Source organism: Myxine glutinosa, chromosome 4, assembly GCF_964187855.1.
Source record: "Myxine glutinosa chromosome 4, kmMyxGlut1.1, whole genome shotgun sequence".
NCBI classification, from domain to species: Eukaryota; Metazoa; Chordata; class Myxini; order Myxiniformes; family Myxinidae; genus Myxine; species Myxine glutinosa.
This window is the reverse complement of record NC_136264.1, coordinates 91071159-91092295: the sequence shown is the minus strand read 5'-3', so window position 1 is coordinate 91092295 and position 21137 is coordinate 91071159. Positions and strand designations below refer to the sequence as shown.

At 45.5% G+C, this 21137-nt stretch overlaps 1 protein-coding gene across 2 annotated transcripts in view; it reads right to left on the bottom strand.

Annotated features, from left to right (window-relative positions):
- The window catches only part of LOC137424981 (leucine-rich repeats and immunoglobulin-like domains protein 1), a 115724-nt gene extending 94891 nt beyond the window's left edge, over positions 1-20833 (bottom strand). For both annotated transcript variants that reach the window (XM_068112922.2, XM_068112923.2), the window contains exons 1-3: positions 20430-20833; positions 5936-6007; positions 2181-2255 (exon numbers count right to left, since the gene is read on the bottom strand). In XM_068112922.2, coding sequence (XP_067969023.2) covers positions 2181-2255; positions 5936-6007; positions 20430-20602 — 320 coding nt within the window. In that variant the 5' untranslated portion in view covers positions 20603-20833. The remainder of the gene's footprint in view (positions 1-2180; positions 2256-5935; positions 6008-20429) is intronic.
- Between the last annotated feature and the right edge of the window lie 304 nt (positions 20834-21137).

The following is a 21137-nucleotide window of genomic DNA, read 5'->3' as shown; positions in this document are numbered from 1 at the left end:
CTTAAAACGATCATTCATCGATTCATTCTACTTTTGTCATATTCCTGTAATCTGTGACATAAAGATCTCATTCCAATTACTAATTCTTGATTTACTCGAGTTATTTAGGTGCTTGCAGGATACAAGCACAACCCACTTCATCAAACATACAAAGCTCTTACATAATTCACTTTGACAGCAAATACTGCAAAGTACTTATTGTTTGTGGGAATCACCTATATGTATGTGTGTGTGTGTGTGTGTGTGTGTGTGTGTGTGTGTGTGTGTGTGTGTGTGTGTGTGTGTGTGTGTGTGTGTGTGTGTGTGTGTGTGTGTATATATATTATATATATATATATATATACATACATATAGTCATACCCCGTTTTACGCCATTTCGACCTACGTCAAATCCGACTTTACGCCACTCTTCTCGAGTAAATTTCAGTTCAGCGAACGTCATTATGTGCGACTTTACGTCACTCCTACGGACGTGAAAAAAAAAAAATCCTAAAAATATATATTTAAAATAAATAAAATAGTACATAAATTAACAATAAAAGAAGCTAAAAAAACAATTTAAAATACAATAAAAAGCACATTAAAAATGTATAAAAATGTACGTACAGTATACTGTACGTACGCGCAACTGCTGGTTCTCATTCAAAACAGAGGCGACATACAGTATTCCTTTACTGTGTCTGTGTTAGCCATGGGTCCTTAGAAGGATAATGCTAGTGTTTCCAAGCGTAATGTGGTTACGATGGAAGATAAGTTAAATCTGATTAAAAGGTATGAAAAAGATGAAAAAGTGTCGTTGATAGCGCATAGACCTTATCGCGAATCGGAACCGCAATGCGTCATGGGATTGGAAAGGGGCAATAGCGCCGCCGGCGCTCGCTGTCACTTTGACAGACTGCTTGGTATTACACCTAGCGGAACAATTTCATACATTTCCAAACCTACAGGAGGAAACACGTCGGACAAAAAAATTGTAAAGATGACGAACATTGTAGACAAGTTCCAGCCCGGCGATATTTGTATGGCCGATCGAGGTTTCAACATTCAGGAACTGTTCTTGCATAAGCAGGTTGTTTCTCTTCTCCAATGGGAACCCCCCTTTCCCTCAAATATTTCTTTAATTCGCTGGATTTTAATGCCAAAAAACGCTGAATTTCTTTCACATTAGCCATCTTCCTTTCCGTAAACACAGCGTCGATCGTAGACAGACGCTTCCTCTTCTGGGTTCGTGTTTACCTTTGCCCCCTTTTCGATCCCATCATGCTTTGCGGTGGAGCGCCCTCTGTTGATATTTACCGATTCGCTATCAGGTCTATGCCTTAGGGCTGCCACGGTCGACGGTATCGACCATCATTCATGATAGGGAACGTATTCTCGCATACGGCACTGAAAAAGCGCCGCCGGATAAGACTGTTAAAATGTGTGTTTGTGTTCAGAAGAGACGCCACGTTTAAGGTGAATAATATAATCTTATTAATTTCATTTATTATTCTTTACAAATTCATTTATTAATTGTGTTCATTACTCATTAAAAAAATATGACTAAAATGTGTTTGTAGTGTTCTTTAAGGTTTAGCGATAGTTATATACTTTCGCGAGTTATTTACTCTAGTTTTACGGTTTGTTTTCATTTTAAGGCTTTTTTTTTTCTTTTTTTTGTATACAAGATCGAGGCTCGTGAAAGAGCTAAAAGTCATTTCACCCTGTTTACGTCAAAAACCGATTTACGTCACGGCTTATGGAACCAATTAATGACGTAGGCCGGGGTATTACTGTATATATAAAAACACACACACACACACACACACACACACACAGACAGACACACACACACACACACACACACACACACACACACACACACACACACACACACACACACACACACACACACACACACACACACCGATAGTAGTTCGCTTCCCATAACAGCTGAAACTGCATGATCTGTCAGCAGGAATGTCCGCCTTCCACACGAGTACGTTGCCCCTACTTTATTGAGTTGTCAACCAGGAGGTGAGTTTGTGGTCGGGTGTAATAATAAACCATAGGTACGGGATTAAATACTTGGAGATTGCTTTTTCATTGCCCTTTAAAGCCACACAACCTTTTGCAGTAGCCTTAACCATTAACTTAAACAATAGATAAGCAACATTATTATGAAGAAATGTTTCACTTACAGTGACAAAACTGTGATGTTTGATGTAACCTCTCCAAAGTTTGGAATCTCCGATAACTTGTTGTGTGCCAATCGTCTGTCAGAAATAAACATTATGAAAACACAACCAACACCACCAGCACGACTGCAATCAGCACCACATCACAGTCAACAACGATTAGTCCACTACATATATTCCATAATTTACATTCCATAAGACACGCAGGGATTAGTATCCCTGCGTGTCGTAAGAGACGACTAGGAGGGTTGGTGTCAGGAAGGGCATCCGGCCATAAAAGCATTGCCTCAAAAAGAGAACCATGACAATTACAACTACATATGGGCAGGGTACAGCCCGAAGTGGAGATCGGTTTCTGAGGTTTGGGACATGGAATGTGGGGACAATGACAGGGAGATCAGGTGAAGTGGTGGAAGTATTGGTCAGAAGAAGAGTGGACATATGTTGTGTGCAAGAGACGAGATGGAAGGGAAGTGGTGTGAGAATGGTGAAGGGTAGGCAGGGACAGAAATACAAGTTTGTGTGGCAAGGGTGCCCGGAGGGCGTGAATGGTGTTGGTGTCCTGTTTTCTGAGGAGTTTGTAGACAGTGTGGTGAGTGTGACTAGAGTGAGTGATAGGTTGATGATGGTGAAAATGATGATTGGAAAGCTCTTGGTGAACGTCATCTCGGGATATGCTCTGCAGGTTGGTCGAAGCGATGAAGAGAAGGACAAGTTCTGGTGTGCGATAGAGAAGCTGATGGAAAACGTGAAAGATGAGGAAGTTGTTGTGGTGGGAGGAGACCTGAATGGACATGTGGGAAGGAGTATGGATGGTTTTGAGGGAGTTCATGGGGGTTACGGATATGGTGTGAGAAATGGAGAAGGTGAAAGGATTTTGGAGTTTGCTGATGGAGCTGATTTGTTGATTTGTAATACTCAGTTCCAGAAAGAGGACAATAAGCTTGTTACATACACGTCAGGTGGGTCGACGACAACCGTTGACTACCTGATGGTGCGTCGGCGAGATAGGGGGCACCTCCGGGACACAAAGGTGATCCCGGGGGAGGAGGCTGTTTCACAGCACCACTTGGTTGTCTGCGACATAAGGGTGAAAGGTGCGAGAAGAGCTCGGCGGGTGAAGTACCAACCGAGAATGAAGGTGTGGAGGTTGAAAGAGGTGACAGTAAGGGAGGCATTAAAAGAGAGGCTGAGTAGGGTCGAGGATGATGTGGTTGAGCTTGAAAGTGGTTGGATGTCAATGAAAGCTAGTCTGTTGGGAGCCATTGGTGAGGTATGTGGATGGACAAAAGGACCACCGAGGCACTCGGAAACATGGTGGTGGGATGTTGAGGTTGGAAAGAGGATTGACGAGAAGAGGAAGAAGTTCAAAGAGTGCAGAAGGCGAAGGGTACGGGAGCAGAAACAGCAGAGCATGAAAGTTATAAGGCAGCCAGGAAGGCTGCAAAGAAAGAGGTAGCAAAGGCGCAGGAGGCATGTAGGAAAATGTTCGGAGAACGCTTGGATTCGGAAGAGGGACAGAAAGCAGTATTCAGGATTGCAAAGCACATAGCGAAAGAGAGGTGTGATGTGATGGGGGTGAGTTGCTTGAAGGATGAAGTGGGACAAATCGTTGTCGACCCAGATGGAATTAAAGGAAGATGGAAAAGATATATGGAAATGCTGTTGAATACAGAGAATGAATGGGATGGCAACATAGAGAGTAACCCAGTTTTAGGACCGGCAGAGAAGATAACTGAGAAGGAAGTTGGGGAAGCGATAAAAGCAATGAAGAGTGGAAAAGCGGGAGGGCCGACGGGAGTTGTGGGAGATATGTTGAAGGCAGCAGGAAGTTGGGGTGTGAAGAGAATGACAGAGATCTGTAATCTGGTGGTGAAAGAAGGCCGCATTCCAGTGGATTGGGAACTGAGTACCCTCGTCCCTCTATACAAGGGGAAAGGTGACCCTCTGGAGTGTGGCTCGTACCGAGCGATAAAGTTATTGGAGCATGGAATGAAGGTATTGGAAAGGGTGTTGGAGAGGAGGATAAGGAAGAAAGTGAAGATCGACGAAATGCAGTTTGGATTTATGCCAGGAAGAGGATCGACAGATGCGCTTTTCATTGTGAGGCAGTTGCAGGAGAAGTACATGGATAAGAGGAAGAAGTTGTTTTTTGGGTTTGTTGATCTGGAGAAAGCATTCGATAGGGTTCCACGCAAAGTATTGACATGGGCATTGAGGAAGTTAGGAGTGGAGGAATGGTTGATCAGAGTAGTGATGGCAATGTACAAAAGAGCACGCACAGCTGTAAGGACGAAGGACGGGAACAGTGGTGAGTTTGAGGTGAAGGTGGGAGTGCATCAGGGGTCGGTACTAAGTCCACTACTATTTGTAGCTGTGATGGAGGTGCTGGCTCAGACCGTAAAGGAGGGTTTACCGTGGGAGTTGTTGTATGCAGATGATCTGGTGTTGATTGCGGAAAGTATGGATGGACTGAAGGAAAAGATGAACAAGTGGAAGGAATGTATGGAGACAAAAGGTCTGAAGGTGAATATCGGAAAGACAAAGGTGATGGCAAGTGGTAAAGCATATGGTGAGGTGGAAAGAACTGGGAAGTGGCCATGTGCTGTGTGCAGGAAGGGTGTCGGAGTGAACTCCATTCAATGTACAATGTGTGCTGAGTGGGTTCATCAAAAATGTAGTGGTCTGAGAGGGTCATTAACCAGTGTGGCAGCTACATTCAAATGTAAGGTGTGCACAGAGGGAGCTGCAGATGGAGGAAATGTTGAGTTGGATCTTGGAGACGGCGTGAAGCTGGAAGGTGTGAAAACATTTTGCTACCTCGGAGACATGCTGAATGGAGAAGGTGGATCAGACTCGGCAACGGTTGCTCGAGTGAGATGTGCATGGAAGAAGTTTCGGGAACTGAGTGGCGTGCTGATGACGAGGAGAGTGTCGCTGAAGCTGAAGGGAAAGGTGTATGCTGCATGTGTGAGAAGTGTTATGATTTATGGGAGCGAGACATGGGTAATGAACGTAGAGCAGCAACGAAGGCTGGAAAGGGTGGAAATGCGAATGGTTCGATGGATGTGCGGAGTATCGTTGAGAGAGAGGAAGACAAATGATGAATTGCGAAAGATGATGGGAATATTGCCTGTGATTGATGCTGTGAAGAGGAACAGGTTGAGATGGTTTGGTCATGTATTGAGGAAGGATGAAAGTGACTGGTTGAGAAGAGTGATGGAAGTTAATGTAGAAGGAAGTAGAGGACGGGGAAGACCGAGAAAGACTTGGCTAAAGATGGTGGAAGAAGAAATGCGGGCAAGGGGGTTAACAAGGAGAGATGCAGAAAATAGGGCAAAATGGAGAAGATTGTCATGGGGACCGCAAGGCTAACCCCCGCTCTAGCAGGGAACATGGCCTTAAAATGCATGTTGTTGTTGTTGTATATATTCCATAATTTCTGAAGAAGATAGCGAATAGGACGTGGTGCAATGCAAAGCAGGAAAAGGGACGCATTGTTGGGTGAGAAGTGAAGTTAAAGTCACGAAACCAATGCAAACATCAGATCTGATCCAGTCAATAGGCAATATTATACATTCTCCTAATGCAAAATATGCATCCTAATTAAATTAATGAAAACTGCAACACCTTTTCATGCTTGAAATGCACCAATATCATTATACTGCATGCAATTTGAAAGAATCCCACAAATGCTAGAATCAGTACCACTGTTAGGAGGACTCAAAACATACTGTCGGTTCCAAGTACATACTTACACCTCAAGCAGGTTTGTCAAATGTTGAACCGAAACAGGGTCGACAGTCTGCAACAAGTTTCTGCTCAGATCGCTGAAATACAAGAGGGCAGTTGGAACATAGATGTTGTAAATAGGGAAAATGAAGCATCTTACTATAATTCACCAAATGTCCGTCCGACTGTCTGTCCGTTCGAAGGTACCGCAAAAACGGCTGAACCGATCGCAACGATATTTTGGGTGGGTAATCCTAGGACCCCCTGGAGTAAAATAGGCTATATTGTTTTTCCAATTTTTCCAAACACGATGGAATAATATTTACCGAAAGGAACAGTGATGTGGCTTTTGTTGATATTCTACGTACCAGGAGAGAGTAGATCGACTCCTGACGAACTCTTCATATATAAACGTGCGGCTCCGAAGTAACACGGCAGCGTGTGCAAAGCGACTGAGAAACAGGTGTAGCGGCCGCTTCCGTGTTACAGATTTGGCGCAAACTCGTCACACATAAACGTGCGACTGAGAAAGACGTGTAGCGGCCGCTTCCGTTTTTCAGAATTCAATCTTTTTTCAAAATGGGCGCCATGTACTGTTTAGATTTTGATTATTTGCGTGTGATATGATTCAACGGATGTTTATATGAATCGTTTAAAATAAAAAATGTCTTCAATTTCTGATATTTTGCCTTTTCATTTGGGCCTCCCAATTGAAGCCCCGCCCATAGGGCGGGTACCGTTGCTACTGAAAGCAATCAAATAATATACGCCAATAATGTATATCTATCAGCAGTGTGTTGTACTTACAGACACCATGTTTATACGAGTCCTTTTCCTCAAAGGACTTTTCTCTGTTTTGTCTACTTGCATGTTACCGGTGCCCCACAAATTTCACCTGGGACTTTTTCTTAGAAAAGGCAGAGCAACAAATGTAGATGGACTTTTCAGGGAATGTCTTTATCATATGCAACCAATATCCCGAAATGCGTGCTTCCTGCTCATTCTAAAAATCAGGATGGTGGCAAATGAGTTAACAATGAGGGTGGACCAGCAGATAACTCTGAAATTTTGTGGTCAACAAAAACAAACGGTGTTGAAATTTACACATCAATGGTGCATACGTATCATGAAGATTGGTGATCATTGCACATCGGATTTTTATGTGAAAAAAGAAAAAATGTTTTTTCACCTAAAACGGCTTTTTTGCGCGCAAAAAAATTATTTTGCTATTTTCGGAGAAAAAAAGAATTTGGCCCTTTTTCGGGAAAAATAAAATAAAATGCCCTTTTTGGTCGAAAATGTCTGGCAACGCTAAAAAAAATTAGGGAATTTTTCGAAATTTTAAACTGCGATCGAAATTTGTAACTGCGATCGAAATTTTTAACTGCGATCGATCTCAAAAACAAAACGTTGCGTCCACTTGCGTGCGTTGCATCCCCAGCGTGTACAGCAGTGAGGCGGTGTGCTACAGTGAGAGAGTGTACACAAAGTGTGAACAAGTCTCCTATCAAGATGAGTGCTGCTCTTCGTGACAAGTGGCTGAAGGAATTCAACGCTGGCGGCGATGGGGCCACCTTCAAGTACGTGTCGAGTGACACGGCTTTCTGTCGAGCTTGTGAAAAGACTTTCCGGGCGAAGCAGAAGTCTGAGCTGGCCCAACATGTCCGAGGAGACCGCCACAAGAGCAACTTGGCCTTGAAGAAGAAGAGGACGGTCACACAAGCCACCATGGAGGACTTTGGTGGCGGAAAGAGGCACAAGTGCGACGTCGTGGCTCAGGAGCTGTGCCAGGCCATGCTGGCCGCTGGCATCCCATGGTCGAAATTGGAAAACCCTGCCCTCCGGTCGTTCCTGGAGAAGCACATCACTCTCCAGATCCCCGATGAAAGCTGGATTCGAAAGCACTACCTCGACAAGTGCTACGACGAGGCCTTGGCGGGGATCCGTGCCGACCTCGGACAGCAGCCCATCTGGCTGTCCGTCGACGAGACGACCGATTCGGCAGGTCGATATGTGGCCAACATCATCGCGGGACGCTTGTCCAAGGAGGGGTACTTTCGTCCCCACCTCGTCCAGTGCATGTTTCTGGAGAAGACCAACTCCGGGGAGATCGTGCGTGCAGTCAATGACACGCTGCGCTATCTTTGGCCTGATTTCAAGCCTGAGTGCCTCAAGGTCCTCGTCAGCGACGCCGCGGCCTATATGATCAAGGCCGGCCATGCCCTGAAGGAACTCTTCCCGGACTTGCTGCATGTGACTTGCGTTGCCCACGCGCTCCACCGTGTCTGCGAGACAGTCCGAGAAATGTTCAAGGACGTCAACGACCTGATTGCCACGACGAAGAAGGTGTTCGTCAAAGCCCCGTCGCGTGTTGTCTTTTGCAAGGAGCAGCAGCCCAATCTTTCTCTCCCCCCGGAGCCCATTCTGACTCGGTGGGGGACGTGGATCGACGCCGCGGTGTTTTACGCCGAGCACTTTGAGGCCGTCAAGGACATTGTGGACCAGCTGAACGATGACGACGCGATGGCAATCCGGAGTGCCAAGGACCTGTTCGGAAAGGCGGACATCAAGCTCAGTTTGGTTTTCTTAAATGCCCACGTGTCGTTCATCCCGAAGATCCTTAAGCAGCTGGAGGAGGCATGGAGCTGGCCAAGGCCTTCCAGCTCCTTGATCAGGCCAAGGAGGAGCTCGAAAAGATCCGAGGCTGCCGTAAGGAGATCCTGCTCACCAAGTTCAAGGCGGTGCTGCAGCGCAATCCCGACATTGGTGTGCTGAGGACAGTGGCTTCGATCCTGGATGGAGATCAGCACGGATCTGAGGTTGGTGTGCCGGCTGGAGTCAAGCTTGCTGACATCCCCCTCTTGAGGTACTGCCCCATCGTCAGCGTCGACGTGGAAAGGTCCTTCTCCGTCTACAGAAACGTCCTCACCGACCGCCGACACCGCCTCACCAAGGAGAACATTACCAAGATAATGATTTCAAACACCTACTTTAACCGTTCCTAAAAGGGTCTTGTCAATTTCTTCTAGTCCTCTACTTATCAAACAATGCGGTTGCAATAAAGGTACCTGAACGTCATTTTTTACCTGTTTACTAGCCCAGAGTGCTTAATGTTGTGCAGGAAAAAGCTTACCATTTTTTGTTCTTTTTTTGACTGATTTCTGAAAAACTTGGCAATAATAAAAAATGAATAAAACGGGGGAAAAAAATATTTCGGGATTTTTTCACATAAAAAAAAAAAAATTCCGCTTTTCAAAACATAAAAGGCCTATTTTCTTAACATAAAAATCCGTAGTCTAGCTGATCATACACTGACTAGAGAATCTTAGAGGCAAGAGTTTTTTGAGGACCAATGCTGTAAAGTAGGAAATCCTGCACTGGCTATGGATTCATCTGAAATAATTACACGAAGAAGGCAAATGAAAGCTTCCGTTTCTGATCAGACCGATATAACTGTATCGAAAGCTGAAGAATACTTTGAACAACAGAGTATCATTTCACGGTGTAGTACATAGGGCAATTCCGTATAGAACTGCGTTTGTCTGTCTGTATGTATGTTTGTCCCCACAAACGTCCACCAATCAGAGCTGAGGATCTGGTCACATGATAGAGGGACAGCATTTAGTAACTATTACAGTTGCATCTTTTACTAAAAGGAAATATAATAACCTCCTGTGGAATGTTCTGTGGTTTTAGCGGGTGTCGTAAGGTAGGTAGGAGTTTTTAGAAATTCCTTAATACAAATATGATTTTGAAATGTGATAGGCATTTGCTCCCAAATCCGGAAGTGAACAGATGATAATGATTCGCTGGTTCGATATCTCAATACAATCATGATTTAACATTATATTTTGATATCAACGCTATAGTATTAATTTGTGATTGGAATGATGAATGATGCTGTTTGGAATGAAAATATAGAGATATCGAGGTTAAAGCAGAATGACGAAATGACGTAAGGGTTTCCATCCATGACATTCGCGGATTACCCATTTGCAGTTTCGCCATTGACTGGATATAGCAACATTCAGACTGGGTACGTTTTTTGTCCAAGTCCTTCACAAAACCTGTTGTCAATGCCTGACATTCAGTCTCAGGTGGCACAGGAATGTGGATTTTATTGGTTCATAGTTTCCCATTCGCCGTTTCCCCACACCCACCTCCCCCCCCCCCCCCCGCCCCCCCCCAGTTATTCACAAACTGGCTGTCCATGCCTGAAGTCAAAAAAAATTAATACAGTACTTACATTATTTGCTATCTGCAATACCCACCCATGTCATACTATCTTCAACTAAAGTATCAAGCAAGCCTGGTTACGCCGTTGTTAGACAACCGGTCATATACTCCACGATTTTTTTATTTTTTTTTGTATACTGAATCGAGCCTCGTGAAAGAGCTAACATTTATTCCACAAACCAATCAACCAGACAAACAAAACATACAAAAGGAGGGAGCGGAAGACAAGATGGGGAGAGGAGGGGAAGCACACAAACACAACACCTGAGAGCAGGGAGAAGCGCGGGAGGGAGAGGGCCTGGGGGGAGGAGGCGTGGGAAGGGGGGGGGGGGGGGGAAGAGGTATAAAACACAAGGAGACCAAAGACTTCCAGGACAGAAGTTGGGTATTTCAAAAAAGTGTAGGATTTGGGGTGAAATTAGCGGGGGTAGAAAAGATCAAGGTTTTGGATGGGGGAAGATAAGAGATGGTGGTGAACAGCTGTTTTAAAGACCTGGAGGTTGGAGTGGGATTGAAGAGAGTGAGGGAGTTTGTTCCAGAGGTGGGAGACAAGAGGAATGAAGGAGTGAAGGTGAGCAGAAAGTCTTGATTTTGGCAGTTTAACCATAAGAGGGTTGCAGGCAGATCTTGTGCGACCTGCAGGAATATTTGGGGGACAGAGCCCAGAGAGAGCTAGGGGGGCAAGGCCAGAGAGGAGTCGATAGAAGACGGAAAGACCACCAACCTGCCTGCGGTGAGTGAGTGAGTGAAAGGCCCTTGGAGTTAGCTTCATCGCGGGAGATTCCAATGATTCTGAACGCTTTGGTTTCTACAGCGTGAAGACGAGCTAGGTGTGAGGCAGGAGCACCAGCCCAGAGGGGGGAACAGTATTCCATTGAGCTGCGGATGAAAGCCTTGTATGTGGTGAGGAGCTCAGGTGTGCCAAGGAAGGACTTCGCACGACGGAGGATGCCCAGTCGGCGACTGGCTTTGGAGGCCAGCTTGGAAATGTGGTTTTCCCAAGAAAGATCATGGCAGATAGTGAGACCCAAAAGCTTGAGCGACAGAACTTCTTGGAGAGGATTGTTGAGAAAGTAGATGGGAGGGTTGTCCAGTCGGTCTTTTCGGAGAGACATCGTAAGAGTGTGAGATTTGTCAGGATTGAAAGACATGTTCCACTTGTTTGCCCAGTCTGTGATTTTGTCCAGGTCTGCAGAGAGTGAGGAGGCTGCATACTGCCGATCTGAGGGATGAGGAATGGAGCGACAGAGAGTAGAGTCGTCAGCAAAGAGATAGAGAGGATTTTCAAGAGAGTCAGAGAGATCATTGATGAAGATCAGAAAAAGCACAGGGCCCAGGACACTGCTTTGGGGAACTCCAGCCTGAACGGGAAGAGGAGATGAGAGAAACCCATTCAGAGCCACATGTTGACTACGACTAGAGAGGAAGTCCGCCAGCCATGCATGGAGATTTCCATGGATACCAAAGGAGGAGAGTTTGGTGAGCAGATCGTTTGGTGAGCAGATCGATCGCAGAGGAGGAGAGTTTGGTGAGGTGAACAGACACCTTAAACGTGTCTGTCTGTGCGTCGTTCATTTGTGCCAGACCGTATCGAAGGCGCGTGATATGTCAAGGGAGACAGCTCTAATTTCCTGTTTGGCATTGAGGACCTCCATCCATTGTTGAGAAAGCAGAAGCAGCATGTCCAGAGTAGAGTGACCAGATTTGAAACCAAATTGATGGTCAGAGATCAAGCCATTGGAGAAGAGGAAAGATTTCATATCTGAAGCAATGATGGATTCCATGACTTTGCTGATAATTGGGAGAAGGCTGATTGGTCTGTAGACTTTGCTAGGATCTGTTTTTGCACCTTTTTCTGCAAAGCGGTGATGTTGGCTGATTTCCAAGCAGATGGCAGATGACCTTGAGCAAAAGAGAGGGTGAAGAGAACAGAGAGAGGGAGTGAAAGAGCGGAAGAACATGATTTCAGGACCCGTGGGCTGATGCCGTCAGGACCAGTTGCAGAATCAGAGTCGAGGGTTGACAGAAACTTTTGCACCTAAACTTTAAGTAGAAACCATTTTTTAAAGTCCAGGACTATTTTTTCAAGCACCCTTGTGATTTCCACTTTCCAATTCGTTCTTGTTGGCCAATTAGGAGAACGGTACGTTTTGAGTGCATTGCTGTCATGGTGCCGTTGGGCTGTAAATCTCCCAGGGACTCTTTCCATAAGATCTGCATCAATTATTTTGTCCTTGTTGATGAAGATATCAAGTTTGAAAGGCCACTGCTCAAGACCCTCTCCACTCCATGTGACTAAATGCATACATGGTCCATTGTACTACCCTGTGGAGACTTCTTGGTGCAACAAGATGGCTCGAGGCAGCAAGTGTGCGTCAGATGAAACTCTTAAGGTGTAGCACACAACCTGGTTAGATTATTCTGCCAGTAACAGCAATGACAAAATACAAACTACTTTAATGTTTGGTATAAAAGCAAAATGTGATCCTGTTAAAAATTGCCAGGTCTGCTATATGTATTGTTGGTATATCCGCTCACCGTGGCGTGAAATCCATGTCAGAATGAGAGAATTTACCGCTTTATTCACGCCCAAGTACAAAGCCTCGGCTTTAGCACAGACAGCAGGAACCACTATGGCCCAAGAAGTGTAACCAGAGGCACACATCACACAGCTGTTTGCCAGGCTGATTGAGCGGGTGCTTCTATCCAGCCCGTGATGCTGACGCAACAACAAAAAAAAAAGCCAAGGCATTTTGGATGAAAACCTACCGTCGTTCATCGGGTATATAGAGCACCCGGTCGAGCAAAAGGTTTTTCAGCCACAATACCCCACTCTCCAAAGGAATCCAAAAGTTTTCAAAGGGTACCAAAGTCAGTGCTGCAAATGTAGCTCAAAAGTCAAATGACCCTTGAACATGTGGTATGTAACAGGTGCCAACACTGTGAAACTCTACACCACAGGGGCAGTAACTACCACGTGAGGTGCGAGGATTTCTTGAGAGGAACAAATACAACATATAGGACCTCTTTGTCATGGCTGACAAAGCGTACTTCATTGTTAGATGTCCCTACAGTTCCCAGACCTCAATGCATGGCTTGCTGACATAGCAACCTCGCAATGCCAAAGAGTCCAAAAAAAAGGCTGCAAATTCATTGGCTGGCTAAAAGTGGGCTCAAGCGGAACGTGGCAGAGAAAAATAAAACCTTTGTCGTACTGTGTCCAGGAACTTGGAATACTAATTCGTTTTGAGGCTCCATAACAGGCCGAGGAATGCACTGCCAATGCTAGCAAACACCTCACGGGGAATGCATTTGCCAAAAATGGGCATACTTGGTGATTCGCTGTCATTTTGTCTCAGTTACACACAAAGGGCAGCAGGTGAATGGTAAAAGTATGTTACACATCAGCATTGCTTATATACAGACAGTTGGACTAATGCATCAGAGTTGTACAGGAAGGGGGGGGGGGGGGGGTGGTCGAAGAAAAAAAAACTGCAAGCGCACCATGTAAGGGAGCGCTTCCAAAATAACGCTCGTTTATCCATCCTTTAACTTTACTTCACCCTTGAACGACTTTACTACAGCAGTGTTTTTCAGTGGAGATTGCTAAGTGATCATTCCATTCTTTATATTTTACTATGAGCATGGGAATTTACAAGAAACGAGCCATCGAGTCAAGACAAGAGGAGGAATTCAGCTTTACCCAACCAATAGTTTGGCCAGGGAGCATGGAATGCAGCCCCTGGGTACCTGCCTGCTCCAGATTGCAACAACAGGACAAGTCAACACTTTCCTCAAGCTTCAGGGCATCATAAATATAAGTGAATAAATTACTGTAACGTATTGTGAAGGGCATTTTATCAAAGGAAACCCTCTTCGCCCATTAAGTCCCATTTTTCAACAAGTGATAGGCTCCCAACAAATAACCGCTCATGACAAATTGATATAAAAGGTCATGAAATGCAAGCACAATCCTCCCAAACAACCTTATAATGCTAAAATAAGGGCACTGTAAACCAGACAAGGTGGCATTGTGGCTAGAACATCCATTCTGAGTCTAGAACGTCAGTGTTTCAAATTCTGACCCTGTTTGAGACTTTAAAAATGGGACACGCTGCTTCATCACTTGACATTTAGAGAATAGAACGCCAATGGGTTGAACCCCATGGGAGGAGGGGGGGGGGGATAAAGTGGGGGTTCTCCTTAATTCCACCACTGAATGTGGAAAGAAAAGTGATGTCACAATATGGTGTGGTTGGCACCCAAAGTGGTTATCGAAGTCACATCACCTCCCCCAAAGTCTGATCCTGTCTGATGTTGAAAAACAGCCTGTCTGGTGTTGAAAAATAAAAAAGCAAGTCTTGTGTTGTCTGGTGTCTTTTGCCAACATGGGTGAGTGTGTAATTTGTGTGACCGCTCTTACATAAGCTTATGACCCTATTAAAAAATTATATAAATAAAAAAATAATGTGGAAGTTCAAGGGAAGTTTGGTTGTTTGAAACAGAAACAAACAGTCCAGACTTGCCAGCAAATCCCCCATTTTTCCTGTCCCCATCTCCAATCTTTACAACCTCACATAATGCATAGTTAGTACAAGGCGCGATCATGACATCATTAGTCGTGACACCAAATGCTTGGTATACTTCCAACCCAAATCAAATGCATTTCGAAGACGGCAGGGTAGTTGATGAAAGGGGAATCGTGTTCAGTTTAAAACACTCAAAGCGACTTTTAAGCACTAGGCGGATCGAGAGCAAAAAAAAAAAAAAAAAAAAAAAAAAAAAATCAGTCAACATGTTTCTGAAAAACCCCAAAACTCAAGCAGCAATGATGGTCAGAAAGAGAGAAAGTGGCAAACAGATTGGTGCGAAAGTGGAGATGTTTTTTTTTAACAGCTCGAGAACAAAAGTGGAATTTTGATTCCAAAGCAATATGCCACACAAGGTGTGCAGGTGCTCCCAAAAAAGGCCACCTGCTTTCTGCTGCACAACCGCATGGACCTCAGATCTGTGAGGGGCAACTAGAGTCTTCAAGATCAGTCACTGGACTAGTGATGCATGCGTGGAAGGACACACTCCAAATAAATGCTGATTAGAGTTGCTACACATTATTGAGAAACCTTGTGATGTGCTCCAAATCAATAAAGCGGAGAGAAAAAAAACAAAAAGAAGAAATTTCAGAAGTACCACGCCTGAATTCTTCTTCCCAGAACAAACGAGGCAAATATCAACTGAAACTCCTCCACAAAATAAAAGCAACGCAGCTTAGCTTCATAACAACATAACGGAAAGCAAAATGCCACTAGGGGTTTTTAATCAAATTTCTATATTGTGAACAATCAAGCAGACACAAATCAGGAGTTCAAGATAGTGCCAATCGGTAACGGTAACACTAACACACACTATAACACACACACACACACACACACACACACACACACACACACACACACACACACACACACACACACACACACACACACACACACACACACACACACACACACACACGTGGAGGGTCTCACAGATGTGGAGGGTCTCACACAGATGTGGAGGGTCACACACAGATGTGGAGGGTCACACACAGATGTGGAGGGTCACACACAGATGTGGAGGGTCACACACAGATGTGGGGGGTCACACACAGATGTGGGGGGTCACACACAGATGTGGGGGGTCACACACAGATGTGGAGGGTCACACACAGATGTGGAGGGTCTCACACAGATATGGAGGGTCTCACACAGATATGGAGGGTCCCACACAGATATGGAGGGTCTCACACAGATATGGAGGGTCACACACAGATATGGAGGGTCACACACAGATATGGAGGGTCACACACACACACACACACACACACACACACACACACACACACACACACACACACACACACACACACACACACACACACACACACACACACACACACACACACACACACACACACACACACACACACACACACACACACAGCTTGGTCCAAGAGATGTGGTTCCTTGCTGGGGTGAACATGGATGCTTCAGGACCAGGGAAGGCTCCGTTCAGTCTTAGAACCTCATGAGTAGAGATGACAATCAGTGGTGGCGGCACGTACACACACGTACACACATCGTGATTTACACGTACACATGCACGATTGCGATTGTACAATGTACAATAATTACACATGCACATGAAGTGACGATGCAGACATTATACATATTATATGCACATATTGATATGTCGTCATACACATTCTATGTGGCAAATTATACATGCTAGCAGAGTAGCTGCCCTATGGGTGATCTTGTTCTAAGCATGCAGCACGTTCTTCTGACACATACCTTTATTTGGGTGGTGTATAGGCAACTGACAGCTCCCTCAATCGCTCCCAGACAAATAAAACCTCAGGTTACATACATGAAACAAAAACATGACTACTGCTTATTATTCAAATCACCTTACTGTCTGGAGAAGAAGGGGGAAAAAAAAAAGAAGAAGAAAAAAAACGTGGGGACAGGAATACTGACTATACTGTCGAGTGGGGACTTGTAATTCCCTCTCCCACCTGGAGGCGGGACTACACAATACACATTTACAGAGAATTGGCGTCCCTCCCCCTCCCCCAAGACCACCGGCAAAGATAAAAATACCCCGATACACTCACACATGATTCATGCTCACATGGGTGATGGTGATCCTATGTAGCAAGTCTGCATGCAATTGGGCCAGAACTGTAGGAGGTGTAGCTTGACAAACAAACACACAAACAAGCATTCTGAGTATTGCGCTGCAATACATGTCCCCTACCAAAGTTCAAAGTGCCATAACTTTGTCAAAAATGATCGAATATGCAAATTTATGCACGGTTGATGCTGGTTTTCAAACTTGATCTGAGGTATGCTGAGACACATGTGTCACGCCTCGCCTCGTTGATAAGCCCCCAAGGTCGCTCCGTGGAGCGGCCTGCACGTATTGCACTGTGTGAATTATATAAATTATTACCAACTCACGGTCTGAGGTACTAGCGATTCAAGAGATATCCATTTTTTTTATGGCACATTGGAGAAGCCAATGCGAGGTTTCTTCTTCCTCAGCTTGTCACAACTCTGCCAAATGCGATCGAGTTAAAAAAGTCAGAATTTGACCTAATCTGTTTTATTCGTTTGTTAATATACCTCAGCTATTGACAAATCTTAAATTAGAATTTTATTTGAGGTTAAAATGACCACGACAGGTCGTGTCCAACGATGCTTTCAGTCTGTACATGTGATAAATAATTAAATCCGCACACTTGACGCCTCCTCTTCTTCATGCAATAACAACTTCTAGCTTCCAGACCGTACATCCAATCATCTTAAAATTTTGCACACTTGTTACTCTTCATGAATTCTACTATAGTATGAAGTTTCACGTCGATCAATAAAGCGATTCAAAAGATATCGATTTTTAAAATATTTTCGTTTAATTAACGATATCTGCCAAACCACGTGAGCGATCGCAAATTCTAAAAGGACATTTTAGTAGACTGACATGTGGAACAGATCTGTGAAGTTTCCCCTCGATTGGATAAAAAATGAGGGAGGGGCTCGGTTTTAAAGGTGCATGCTTAAAAACGTCATAACTCTGAAACCATGTGACGCATGACGTCATGCTCGTTGACTTTTTTGTTGCCAGCAAATCCTGGGTATGCGTCATGGGTATGCGATTCTGCCTGCAAAGTTTGGCCTCGTTCTGTTCAGCCGTTGCAGAGAAAAAGGGGTTTTCGTGTTTTCACGAAAAACAATATGGCGCCCGAACCACGTGACCCGTGACGTCATAATTACCATTAAAATATTCTACAGACAGAGTCCCTCCTATGGTGAAAATTTGATCTCAATCGGTCCTATTATTGCAGAGAAAATCTTTTTGAAAGGAAATTAAAACTTAAAATGGCACTGAGTTAAGGATCATCAGAATTATCAGAATTCCCAAAGTTCAAAGTGCCATAACTTTGTCAAAAATGATCGAAACGTCGTGAAGTTCGAACTTGATCTGTAACGTATCATGAGGAAACGACGTGCCAAGTTTGAAATCATTAGCATTAAGCGTTTAGAAAAAAAGTCCGGAAAACTGTTCTTTGCGTGACGGACTGACGGACTGATGGACTGACAGACTGATGGACGGAGGGACGGCGTGCAAACCTATAGTCCCCTCCGGTGTACACCGGTAGGGGACTAATAAAAGGAGAGAGAAGAAAAAGAAGAAAAAAAAGCAAGCAGAACAAGAGCAAGAAGAAAGCACAATGAAAGATTACTAAGACTTGTTTTTTGTGGCTTTATAGTACGTATTTTATAGACGTACTTGCATTCTAATTGTACATACTTTATAAACGTACTCGGTTGAAAAAAGATAACATGCATAAATTGTGGTCTATGTTGGCACATTATGTGCGGACAATCAAACAGGGAAACAATCCAATGGATCCAAATGTGCCCTCTCCTCTGGCGAGGGTGACAATAGTAATAGTAATAGTAATAATAATAATAATAATAATAATAATAATAATAATAATAATAATAAGACACAGCTTCACAAACTGCACAAAGCTCAATACATTTAAGGCAGGCCCCTTAGATCCTCAATTCCCAGAATAGGTTGATCTCATCAAAGCACCAAAACATGGTGTGCATCAACAACGTGCTGTGTGTGCGTTTGGCAACAATTGTGCTGAATAAGTCACGAGGGAAAGATCTGGGAATGGTACATGAAAATAAAAACAAGACTTGTAAAGGAAGTTAACACGTTGCAAATGCAAGATGAAAGGACAGGGTTTACTTGTTTATGTCCAACACAGCCTGACATTTGAACACCAACGAGATGGCAGACATTGGGAAATGACCAACATGTTCTGAAATAAAAAGACTCCTCAGTGTCGGAGAGGAGGTCAAAAGCAATATCATGGTCTGGGGTCGGGGACACGAGCAATCCTCATCTTCATGGTTGGGGGATGGGAGGGTGGGGAATGGGGAGGTGTAGGGGGGGGGGGGTGGGTGGGTGAGTGAACAATCCTTATGGTGGAGGTGGGGGTATGAGGGGTGGAGAACAGGGGAGGAGGTGAGCGAACCATCCTTGAACAATCTCGAGGGGGTGAGAGGAATCCTCCAGGTAGGGGGAGGGGGAGGGGTGAGAGAAATCCTCATGGTAGGGGGAGGTGGGAGGAATCCTCATGGTAGGGGGAGGGGAGGGGTGAGAGGAATCCTCATGGTAGGGGGAGGGGGAGGGGTGAGAGGAATCCTCATGGTAGGGGGTGGGGGTGAGGAATCCTCATGGTAGGGGGTGGGGGTGAGGAATCCTCATGGTAGGGGGTGGGGGTGAGGAATCCTCATGGTAGGGGGTGGGGGTGAGGAATCCTCATGGTAGGGGGTGGGGGTGAGGAATCCTCATGGTAGGGGGTGGGGGTGAGGAATCCTCATGGTAGGGGGTGGGGGTGAGGAATCCTCATGGTAGGGGGTGGGGGTGAGGAATCCTCATGGTAGGGGGTGGGGGTGAGGAATCCTCATGGTAGGGAGAGGGGGTGAGGAATCCTCATGGTAGGGGATGGGGGTGAGGAATCCTCATGGTAGGGGATGGGGGTGAGAGGAATCCTCGCCATAAGCAATCCTTCAGCCTGACATTAAAACATCAACTTTTGGGAAGTAACCAACATGGTTTGAAATAAAAACAGGGGGAGGGTAGTGGAGGGGGCACGAACGATACTCGGGGTCTGGTTGGGGGAGGCAGGGGTTAGATAAGACTAAGACTGGAATGGGGGGAATGGGGGGAATGGTTGGGGTAGGGTGAGGGGGAATGGTTGGGGTAGGGTGAAGGGGAATGGTTGGGGTAGGGTGAAGGGGAATGGTTGGGGTAGGGTGAGGGGGAATGGTTGGGGTAGGGTGAGGGGGAATGGTTGGGGTAGGGTGAGGGGGAATGGTTGGGGTAGGGTGAGGGGGAATGGTTGGGGTAGGGTGAGGGGGAATGGTTGGGGTAGGGTGAGGGGGAATGGTTGGGGTAGGGTGAGGGGGAATGGTTGGGGTAGGGTGAGGGGGAATGGTTGGGGTAGGGTGAGGGGGAATGGTTGGGGTAGGGTGAGGGGGAATGGTTGGGGTAGGGTGAGGGGGAATGGTTGGGGTAGGGTGAGGGGGAATGGTTGGGGTAGGGTGAGGTCACGATCAGTTATCAGGGTTGAGGCTGGGAGATCACGATCAGTTGTTAGAATTAGGGGATGCAGGTTGGGACAGGATGAGACACACGACCAGCTGACCGGCCGTGTACACTTACAGCAATTGGACATCTGCAGGAATGTCTCCAGGGACTCGCGTTAGGGACTGCGAGGTGCAGCGTATCGTCGAATCTGATGGGCATAGACACGAACTCAGACACGACCAGCACATCGTCGGGCATGCGAAGGAAAAGGGCAGCAGCATCCCGAAGATCCACCTCAGTACCGCCATGCCGGCCCCGCTGAGATGATCACAACGGGGGGAGGTGACTCGTTCCCACTTCACCCGTCCGCTCTTCCCCGCACAATCACGTCAGGAAGTTTTTCCTGCCTCTAATCATTAAGTATAGCAGCGTTTGCGATGAGACGACCAAAGCCTGTAGCGATCAGGCCGCGGTAAGCAACCTCGTCCACAACGCATTCCACGCCCCCCAATCCTGCCATTGGCCCAGGCTGATCACGTGATACCAGCCTGGCGTTGCATCTCGGTGCACGTACTTGCGTTGCCGAAAAACACGATCTTCATCGCAAAAACTACAAACTCATCTTTGATGAGATGCTTGGATAGTCTGTCTGATACGATTTAATGGATTTTTCTTAAATTCCGATTACGTTAGAATTACTCTCTCAAAACATTTTTGTAACTATAAAGCTTACTTCCTGCATATGTGTTTCGAGAGGGTAAACACACAACAGGAGAGACAGCCAACACACCGCCCACAATCCTCTTCATTTTATTTTTGTGCAAAATCGAGGTAATGGAGGAT